The following is a 10881-nucleotide window of genomic DNA, read 5'->3' as shown; positions in this document are numbered from 1 at the left end:
TTTTTGGAAGGCTTTCTGTGCTTGACCAAAGCAATATTAGATTTATCTGATAAAATGTACTTATGGCTTAATATTAATAGCTATAACGCTACATCTCATTCTTTTAAAGCAAGACATTTTATTGTATAACCCTTGTCTAAAAGTTACAAATTGTATAATACCTTTAATTATTATACTAATTCAAACTATAGAATTTTGAATTCCAAACAAAATTGCTGCCGAATTAGAGTTTTAAAATCGATCTATAACATACTGCCTCCCCTTCTTTTCGTCTGCTAGCAAATTGTTTTATGCTACTTGGCTGTGTTAATAATCCCGACACTATTGGTTTTTTTTCTAAGACCCAATTAAAAGTCGGCACAAGGTCCTTTGGATGGGGACAAACAGTTATTTAACCCATTCCCCCTCTAGTGTTTTACTCTAATGTTTTAAAATAGATTTATATATCTATAAATAAATATGAAGATTTTACTTTTTTGCTGTTTTGTAATGAATCCCTTTATATGAAAGTGCTCATAAATCAACACATACGTTTTAGAAATATGTATTTGCTTCACATGCCATTTACATTCCAACCTGTTTATTCTACACAGCTTACATATTTTCTGTCTTTTTGACCTTAGCAAAAGACACTTGCATTGCAAAAAAAACAGAGTTGTATAAAAAAAATCTAATGAAACGTTTTATTGTTAGGTATATTTTTTTATTTAGCTTAAAACCTTTATAATAATTATGAAAAACAAAACATGATGTATGTAATAGGATTGTTAATTTTCAGAACAAAATTCATTTGTGGAAAATATAAAGTGATAATGAAGTTAATATAGTTTAATTGATTGCAAAAACCTGTTAGATAATCGAAGAAAAGAAATTATAAATAATATCTAAAATAAATCAGTGAAAGAAAAAAAACATTAGTAATGGCAGACACAGAGGCTGCAATCAATTTTACAAATCTAAAGTAAGTTTTATTTTAAAGTTTCGGAATTTTTGTATTGTTTTTTTTTATTTTTGTGATATCAAAATTATTTGATGATAGAGGGGGAATGTTAATCAAGATTTTGATTTGTAAATTTTTTCAAAACCAATGAGCTCCGAGTAACTAATTTAATTTATACGTCAGTTTGTAAAGCAAAATATAGATATATGCGAAAAGTTTTATAATATTTACGATAAATTTATTATTTGTTAAACTTCTGTCGTTGTCCAAACCATGATTTCTTCTGTGCTTCGCTACTTATGTATGTTGTCATCCTTGCATTATTTTTAACTATTTTTAGTGACTCAGTACGAAGCTTACCTCCTGGTCCTCCAGTTTCATGGACAGACAGGAAGTTTATTGAACAAGTTGTAAAGGTAATTTGAACATTAACAAAAGCTTTTCTATAATTAGGGTCGGTCCGTCCGTACGTCCGTCCGTCCGTAACGGATAGCTTTTTTCGCTAATTTAGGCATGTTAGAATTGTCCTATTGACTTCAAACTTTGCATGGTGATTCCTGTAGTAGTTAGGTACGATATAGAAAGCGTAGCAACTCTATAATCATTACCAGAATGTCCGTACGTCCATTTTAAACATGTTGATTTTTTACTTTTTTAACAACAAATTTTTATGTGATTTAATAATCCGATTGATCTGATTTTTGGTATACTGATTCCTGGGACAACAAAGTACAATATTATAAGCGAAGCAACTCTATAATCAAGTCCTAAAAATGTAAGTATGTCCATAAACATTATTCTGTATCAAGCAGTTTTTCAACAATTTTACTTACAATTTTGCTTCGACATGTATACATTTATATTCTGATTATTCAGTTCTGACACTATACAAGTGTTAGTGTCCGTTTGTCTTACCGTTTCAGTGCTTCGCTTTTATGGATGTTGTCATCCTTGTTTATTTCTGATTAGTTTTGCTCATTAATTTAATTATGTCTGTAATATCCTATTATATAAAGTAGTAAGTTTTTTTTGTCTGTAGAGAAGGATCTCTGGAACCGCTGAACCAATATGGTCCTCCTTTACGGTGAAGCTTCCCATGGGTCCTGGGAAGGTTTTTTTTAACTATTTTGTGGGAAGGTACCACCAGACCACTCCCCCCCCCCAAAAAAAAAAATAATTCTCCCCTCCCCCCCCCCCCAATTTCTCTTTTACTTTTTCTTTACTAAAACACATAGAGCTTGAGGCGAAACCGTTAGTTACTTTATATAATACTGTAGAAAGATTTTTTGTCTGTTCGTTAACATCTTGCCAACTACTGAGCTAGATATTTTTGGAGCTGAAAAAGATTTAAGTTAGTAAATAAAATCTTAATGGAAATACAAAGAAACCTTAATACCTAAGATAAAAGGATATTAAACAAGAATAATTATGCCCATAAGAAAAAGAGCCCTTAGTTGCTAGCTACCCATTTATATTGATTGGAATTTATTTTTTGATTGAACACATCACCATATTATAAATTCTTAGAACCCCAGAAAATATTTAATGATAGAGTATTTGCATTATTTTTGAATTGACAATAATAATTAACTTTTTTTAGCAAGCAAATTCTCGAAAACAATCTGTCCAAGGAGTCATCAGGGCCACAACTGCAGGAATGAAGATCAATTATGGTGTCAATATGTGTATATTAGTTGCTCACTCAAAGTGCCTATAGAGCACTAAACCCCCCCCCCTCTCTCTTTCTTATTATAAATTGAAAATATTGGAAGGTTGGAGGTTGGATGTTTCTCTTATGCATAACTCCAGCAGGGGTCCTATAACAATATGAGGCCTTTTCCTGAGATGCCCCTAACCTGTTGGGCTAACCTTTACCCAATACAACCAAACCTAGGGGCATTTAGGTCCGTCTAGTCACCAAAGCGTTTGAAATTAGTTAAAATCCCATGCCTCTGACCCTGCAAAAGATGCAGTTGTGGATATAATTTAAACAAATTCTTGATCCTCTCTCAGGTAGACATAGTATGAAGTCTAGTACCAGCTCGCCAAATCTTGCCAACATGGATGAAAAAGAGATTAGGAAAATTGAATTAAGGTAATCCTTATTTAACAAGGATGACAACATCCATAAAAGCGAAGCTCTGAAATGGAAGGACAAACGAACATTAACACTTGTAGATTGTCAGAAGTGAATTAACAGAATATTAATGCATCAGTACAAACAATATTTTAAGAAAATTTGTTGCAAAACTGCATAAATAGATGATACTGTTTAAGGACATACTTACATTTTTGGGACTTGTTTATAGAGATGCTTCGCTTATAACATTGTACCTTGTTGTAATAGGAATCAGTTTTCAAAAAATCAGAAGAATCGGATAACATACAAAAATTTATTGTCAAAAAAGTTAAAAATCGACATGTTTAAAATGGACGTACAGACATTCTAGTATTGTTTATAGAGTTGCTACGCTTTCTTAATTGTACCTAACTACTATAGGAATCATCATGCAAAGTTTGGAATCGATAGGACAATTCTAACCTGTTTAAATTAACGGAAAGAGCTAACTCTCTGTGACGGACGGGCGTACGGACGGACGGACCGACCCTAATTATAGAAAAGCTTCGCTTTAAAAAATAGCAGGATGTCTATGTGTGTTCCACTTTTCTGTGAAGCTTCTTACAGGTCCAGGAAAGGTTTGAAGCTTCAAAGATAAATCACTCTCCCAAAAATGGAATTGGTTCGATTCCAACCTTCCCCCCCCCCCCCTTTTCTCTAAAGCATCGCTAGATGACTTAATTAGCCGCTAGTTTGTGATAAAATATATCTTTTTGTGCTTTTTGGATACGAATAAAACTATATAACAAAAAAAAAATCAAAAGTTAAGAGAAGAAAAGGTTGCGTGATCCTTATATATTATTTTTCAAGTGTGATTTTATTCTTCTACAAAATCTCTCCTATCTTTTTTTGTTTCATCATCCATTTGTTCCTAGCTTTGTTATATTAATAGATATAATAAGTATAGATGTAGAACACAGACAACATCCTGGCCCCGGCCTTGGGAACCATTTTTCTTTCTGTTCTTTTGTAGCTACTTTGCTGTGTTAATATTACGATACTATTGGCTGATATTCAAAGACCCAATTGAAAGTCGGTACAGGGTATACGTTGTGGGGACATATATATTTTTAAAAATCCTTTAATCATATTTTTAGATCATTTTAACCCTTTACAGTCGGGCCCCTTGCCGCATCTTAAACGGTCGGGGGGGTGGGGGGGGGGCGTCAAATCCCCCCCCTATTATCTCAGTTCCTATTAGAGCTAGAATGCTAAATTTTTTTGTGCAAGTCCCCTGTTTGATAATGAATTTCCGACCTTTTATAAGTCTAAGTCAATTTTCGCTTCCTTCACCCTTTTATTTAAGAACATTTGTTTTTATGTTTTTTTTTCTTAAAAATTTCAAACGGCTGTAATTTTCTTATTTTTGAAGCTAGAAGAACATTTTTTTCTAGAAAATGTTTATCTTTATGTAAATTTTACATTAGAAACATCAAAATATAAATTTCAGCGGCCGCAGCTGTACTTGGCAGCTGCCATACGTTATGTAGGCATGTCAGAAAAGCTGCCCCCCCCCTCATTTTTAACTTATATATTAAGGGGGTACGGTACGTTGTTATCCACTTGGCACTTTGAGGGAACCAACCGAATAAACTCATAAACTTTATCTCTTGTAATTTTCCTCTTTTTTACAAGACTTTTTGAAATCCACCATAAACGTATTAATGATTTAAACCTTAATTAAATGCATTTGCATTAGAAGCAAGGACATTTCAACAGGGATTAATAAAACTAAATTTTATAAACTACTACTATAAAGATGGTTAATTGGGAAAATTCAAGAAAACATCATCAAATTATCATTGTTGTAACGGTAAATAACAGTACCACGACAGTAAAGTTATTTTAAATCTTCATGAATTTTAAAAATGAAAAACTTTGCTTTCGAGTTTCTCCAGATTTCTCTTACAGTTTCCGAGATAGAATAGGGCATATTATGCCCCCCGCACCGAGTAATGGTGGGTGTTTGGAGCCCCCTTCCCCCTAAAAAGTTAGGTTTAATATTTATATAAACTGGAAGCCGCATCCTTGGAGGGAGCAGTAGCTAAAGGTACCTGCACACCTTGATTTTAGCATTTGTGTTTAGAATAAATTAGGGTATGCAAGATTATGTATAGTAGTTACCTTGTCCAAACTTACAGAATTAGGCAACATTTAAAATGAATAATGCTTGCTTCCTTAATTCACTAAAAAAGTTAAGGAATGAGTAAAGTATTCAGTCAATTTTATTAATGTTTAATACTTTTCTTCAGGGTCATTTATTGGTTAATAGCTTTTTGTTTAATGTTTTAATTGATGAGTGTGGTTATGAAAATAGTTATAGAAATTTTAGTACAATATTCGACACTAGCGGCTTATCGGAATTTAATCGGATATTAAAACAAACTGACATTAACACTTGTAGAGTGTCAGAACTAAATAAGAAGAATATTAATCTATAATTTTTTAAAATAGCTTTTGAACTGGATTCTGTTTAGGAAGTATTTACATTTTTAGGACTTTATTTTAGAGATACTTTGCTCATAATATTGTATTGTGTTGTAATAGAAATCATTGTTCAAAAAATTTAGATGAATAGGATTTTAATAATTTTTTAATTGGATGTAATTGTGCGGACATTCTGGTAATAAAATGCCTATTCTATATTCATAATGCACTAATATGAGTATTTTTTTAAAATAATTGTTTCTGTTGATAGTATTTGCAAGAATTTCAATGTCATGCGAATTTTGAATTTTACTACCTGTTTGTTTTTCATTGACCTTCACATTCCAACCTTACTTGCAAATTTATTATTATCATTGCAGGGATATTAAAGAGATAAGACAATATATAATAAGTTGATAATCAATAATGATAAAAAATACCTTTCTTTAGATTAAATTTATGCTGCTTGTTAGAACCTATCAATCCAGATTTGATTAAAAGATCCCAAAATTTTAAGTGACAGAGTGAGAGAAGATGTTTTGTCAAAACATTGAGTACCATTATCTATAATACAAAGTAGAACGATGTCTGTCTGTCTGTTTGTTTGTCTGTCTGATTGTTTTTAGCAAAGGATCTCGCTAACCGCAGAACCGATCGGGTTCTCCTTTACAGGGTAGCTTCTAATAGGTCCCGGGAAGGTTTTTAACTATTTTCTTGGGGGGGAGGGACACCCCCAACCCCCCAAAAAATGAAATTATCTCAGTTCCTGTTAGAGCTAGAGGGCTAAATTTTTTTGTGCAAGTCCCCTGTTTGATGATGAATATCCGACCTTTTATAAGTCTATGTCAATTTTCGCTTCCTTCACCCTTTTATTTAACAACCTTTGTTTTTAGGTATTTTTTACTTAAAAATTGCAAACGGCTTTAATTTTCTTATTTTTGAAGCTAGAAGAACAATTTTTTTCTAGAAAATGTTTATCTTTATTTAAATTTTACATTAGAAATATCAAAATATAAATTTCAGCGGCCGCAGCTGTACTTGGCAGCTGCCATACGTTATGTAGACATGTCAGAAAAGCTTAAGTTTAAAATTTGAAGTCTCTAAGTCAAAAATTGCGGCCACAGGAGCCTTTTAAAGGTTTCTGGAGACCTGGAGAAACAGGACCTGCAGGTTCATACCTGGAACCTGAAAGTGACTTGAACACCTGTATTTCATATAAGGATGTACTACTAGAGGATATTTTAGTATTTTGGTATAATAAAATGCTTTGTTTTAGCTAAAAAAAATATTTTTGCTCTTTACCTGGATGACCCTGCCAGGTTTGCTGGCATCCTGTGCCCGCCAGGATGGAGATATTCAAAAAAATCCAACTCTCAGTTATGTGTCATACCCATACTTAAAAAGTCACGCAGTTTGGGCTCTTTATCTTTTACACACAGATAATGAGATAGAAAAAAACGAAAAGAGCGGGGGGGCGTTCAACGCCCCCCCCCCCCCCCCCCCGACCGTTAAGGGTTAAGTTATTAAATATTTAAGGAAAATAATGCTGGAGAAGAAGAAAGAAAAGATGGATAAAGAAAAACCTGAAGAGGATAGAATTCAGGTCAATTTTGTTGGACCATAATTCGGCTTTCCAAATGATTTCACTTAAAAAATCGATATATTATTACTTAGTTGTTACAACAGATTTTTTAATAACATGACGATCTGACTAATAAATGAGGTCTATACTATCAACCTAATTGACAGCAAATTTTTCCCTGTCGATATAACCACGTATACTATATCCATTTTTGAAACCATCTATAATACAAAGTAGAACGATGTCTGTCTGTCCGTCTGTCCGTCTGACCGTCTGTCCGTCCGTCTGTCTGTCTGTCCCTTAAGATCTCGGTAACCACTGAACCGATCGGATTCTACTCTTCAGGGTATCTACCTATTGGTCCTGTGGTGGTTTTAAGCTATTTTCTCGGGGGGTGGGACACCCCCAACCCCCCCAAAAACCAAAAAATCCCCCCCCATTTTTTTTTTTTTTTTTTTTTTTTTTTTTTGAAGGAGTTTCCATGGTCCTTTATGGTCTCTCGCAATAATTTTTTTTATCACCTCTTGGGCAAAGCCCCTAGAGGCTAGGGGCGAAGCCGCTAGTATTTCATAATTGAGTAATAGACAGTTTTTTTTTTTCACAAAGCAATATTTTTTGTAATGATTCACTTTAACTAACATAAAATTAAACAACAAACTCATAATCCCCTTAAAAAATGGTTTTAACTTATTGATTTATTTCAGGATATAACTTTGATAGATGTAGAAAAGGACCTATGGAGTAGTGGAGATTGGAGGGAACAAATAAAGGTATATTTTATTAGGAGAAATCACGCAACCTGAACAAATTGAATCTATTTGAATGATTTAGCCAACTGTTTTACTTTAGCCTACAGTCTTTTCTTTATACCTATGAACTATTTAGTGTCCAGTGTAGATTTTAGGTTATCATGGTTGAGTTGATAAAGCAAACTCAAAAGATATTTTCCCTTAAACTTAGTAATAGATTTTTCAACTTACAAATAACCATCATGTAATGAAATTATTTATATGATCTTGCAAAAAATGCCCTTAATTCATCTTACATTTTTATGTCTTCTGGAGTGAACTCTAAACGATGTTCTCAAATTGTTTTGTCTTTCTATCAGTTTGTTTTCTGTACAACTTTGATTTAATTTCCAATCTTGAAGATTTTTTTTTATTATGCATGAAAAATAAACTTGACGAATAAATACTTTTAGGATTTGAACAGCTCCTTTTCCAAGCTACCGCCAATCTCCAAGGGCAAGAAGGTTGTGGAAGGAAAGGCACAGGCTTTTATCATATAGACTATTTAGTTTTTGAGTCCATGTCTTAATGTCATAGATTTATAATAACCCTAATAATTAAAATGAAATTATAGAGAACTATGATTTTATTTCTATTGTATACTTATTGAACTTTAAAGGCTAAATTCAAATCAAAAAAGATTTTATAGAAATCTAAAATCTTAGGCACCAAAAATTAGCAGATATTTTATGTGTGTTAATTGTGTATTAGATTGTCCATGTTTTATTCAAAAATTTATCAATAATGCTTAATAATATGTATGTAAATTGCTATACAATTAAAAATAAAAAGCCTAACAAACATTAAAATTGATTTATATTAATATTTAAAATTATTTTAAACCATCAGACATTGTACAAAAACATCGGATTGATATTTAATTTTTATATATGTAAATATTGTTTTATACTGCTTAGATTCTGCATATTCTATTTAAATACGCCTAAAAGCATTTTTTTACTTTTGCTATTAGCTAAAATCTATCTGTACTAGCATCTACGTCACTAGCCTCTGTAGGAGGACCAGAGAGGCTTGAAAAATAGCATAACAATCCCAACATATTTAGAAAGCTCCAATAATAATTGCATGAAATTCAGACAAAAAATCCTTACTACTTTATATAATAGGATAAATGAATAATATTTACACAGGAGTACCTAACTCTCAAATGTGGTCCCATTTCTTTTCTGCTGACAGTGTTTAATGTTTTTGAGCAATATTTAATTATAATCTTAACTTACTCTTTTAAATATTTAATTTAAAAAAAAAACTATGTTCTATTTATGTGACTCTACAGGAAGTATAACTTAAATCACTAACTTTTTATTGATTAATCATACTATAAATCAAAATCTAATTTAATTGGTTTTGTCCTCAACTACGTAAAAAAATTTTTGATAAATTTGTTCCTTTCATTAAAGGTATATGTAATTAATATAATATTCTAAAATTAACTTATTATATGTCTTGGAAAATTAATTATTCCGTGATATGTGATATGTAATACATTATTAAAGTTCACAAAAAAAGATTAATTCAAAGCAAACTTCAAAGCAATAAAACAGAAGGAGGGGTGTTGTAAAATTAAGCAATTTAACTTCTTATTATTCTAGTTTTGATTTATTTTGAAATAGTTACTCATATGAATCTACAATTAAGTTTCTTGAAATAAAGCTTGAAAAACAAATAATCATAAAAATTATAAGCCATGGCCTATATATTTATGCCTATTTGCAAAAAGGTTTAAGTTTCACAAGGACTCTATTTAATTAAAAGCGGGAAGTTTATAAATATTTTACTCAGAGTACAAAATCGTTACAATTTTCATGAGAAATACGCATTTTATAAGGCATAGAAAACGCTCTAATTTTCGTTCTATTTAACGTAATATTGTAATTTTTTTTGCTGGTTATTTTATTTTACATATACTTTCATCATCTTATCAAAAAAAAATTTATCTTTTTTCATCATTTTTTGGAGAAATTAATGCTTAAACTAAGGGTATCTTTAGACGCAAAATTGACGCACTTAGAATAAAAAATGCGTATTGAGTACAAAGGGGGGATAATTTCAAGTCATGAATGTTCTAAAGATATCTTTTTTTCCATAAAATTTTGATGTTTAGTCCACCGGAGATTACCCTGAAAATTATATATCAATTTAGGAAGATAATTTTTGTAGAATAATTACAGAATTTACAACTTTATGTACTTTGAAAGTATAGTTAAGATCAAAGGCGTGCAAAAGGTTGGTATAGGGGTTGTTTACACCACCCTTGTAAAATTAAGGGGGATGGATACACCTCCCTAGGTGTCCACCCTCTTGACAAGAGCCTACACCCTCAGATACACCCCTCTATAAATTCCAAGGGGGTGTAAAGGAAATAAATTTACACCCCTTACAATAAAGTGGGGTTGGGGGTGTTTAAGGAGGGTGTATATAAGCAAGTTACTGATTCAGATAATGCTATGCTATCTCTTTTTAGGTAAATTAATTACCAGCCTTTACTAGAAAAAATCTTGCAATATTCTGTACAACTGTACTGTACAACTTTTAATTATTAAATTGAGACATGAGGAAGCTCTCATACATATGTAGGGGGGGGGGGGAGTTAATGCAACCATCCCATAATCAATTAATCCAAATTTTGTTATGAAAATTGGAATGTATAATCCTTAGTAGGTATGTTTGTCAAAATTTAACAAAAAGTTAAGCTTAACGGGGGGGGGGGGGGGCAACCATCATGTAGTCAATGCACAAATGGCACTTAGAATTCGAATTTCATTACAAAACTTGGCATGAGTAATCCTTGGTAGATCGTTTTTCCCAAAATGGAACAAAAAGTTGGAAAAGTAATGGCTAATGGCTGTTTGCTCAGCTGTTTAGCCATTTTTGGGCTATTTTCAGGGCAAATCCAGCAATAATTACATAGTTATCATCCATTTGGTATAGGTTTTAATGGGTGCTGAGCTGAAAAATACTACCAAAAATAGTGGCAGCTGGGTAATGGCTTGAAAAACTTGAA

At 32.0% G+C, this 10881-nt stretch overlaps 1 protein-coding gene across 1 annotated transcript; it reads left to right on the top strand.

Moving 5' to 3' along the window:
- The first annotated feature begins 782 nt into the window (after window positions 1-782).
- Window positions 783-9319, top strand: LOC145329102 (uncharacterized). Its single transcript, XM_080173137.1, has 7 exons — window positions 783-961; window positions 1281-1356; window positions 2541-2596; window positions 2955-3035; window positions 7023-7089; window positions 7773-7838; window positions 8270-9319. Exons 1-7 carry the CDS (start codon window positions 921-923, stop codon window positions 8354-8356), a joined length of 474 nt encoding a protein of 157 aa, XP_080029263.1. The 5' UTR covers window positions 783-920; the 3' UTR covers window positions 8357-9319.
- Window positions 9320-10881: the final 1562 nt, after the last annotated feature.

This window comes from Acartia tonsa, chromosome 9 (assembly GCF_053477335.1).
Source record: "Acartia tonsa isolate MP-2025a chromosome 9, ASM5347733v1, whole genome shotgun sequence".
Taxonomy (NCBI): Eukaryota; Metazoa; Arthropoda; class Copepoda; order Calanoida; family Acartiidae; genus Acartia; species Acartia tonsa.
This window is presented reverse-complemented; position numbering and strand designations above follow the sequence as displayed.

Excerpts from the sequence above, each read along its gene's own strand:
- LOC145329102 (XM_080173137.1), top strand. The coding sequence starts at position 921 with ATGGCAGACACAGAGGCTGCAATCAATTTTACAAATCTAAA. Across the intron at positions 2,597-2,954 it reads ATCAGGGCCACAACTGCAGG|TAGACATAGTATGAAGTCTA; the intron begins AATGAAGATCAA and ends TCCTCTCTCAGG. Across the intron at positions 7,839-8,269 it reads ATTGGAGGGAACAAATAAAG|GATTTGAACAGCTCCTTTTC; the intron begins GTATATTTTATT and ends AAATACTTTTAG.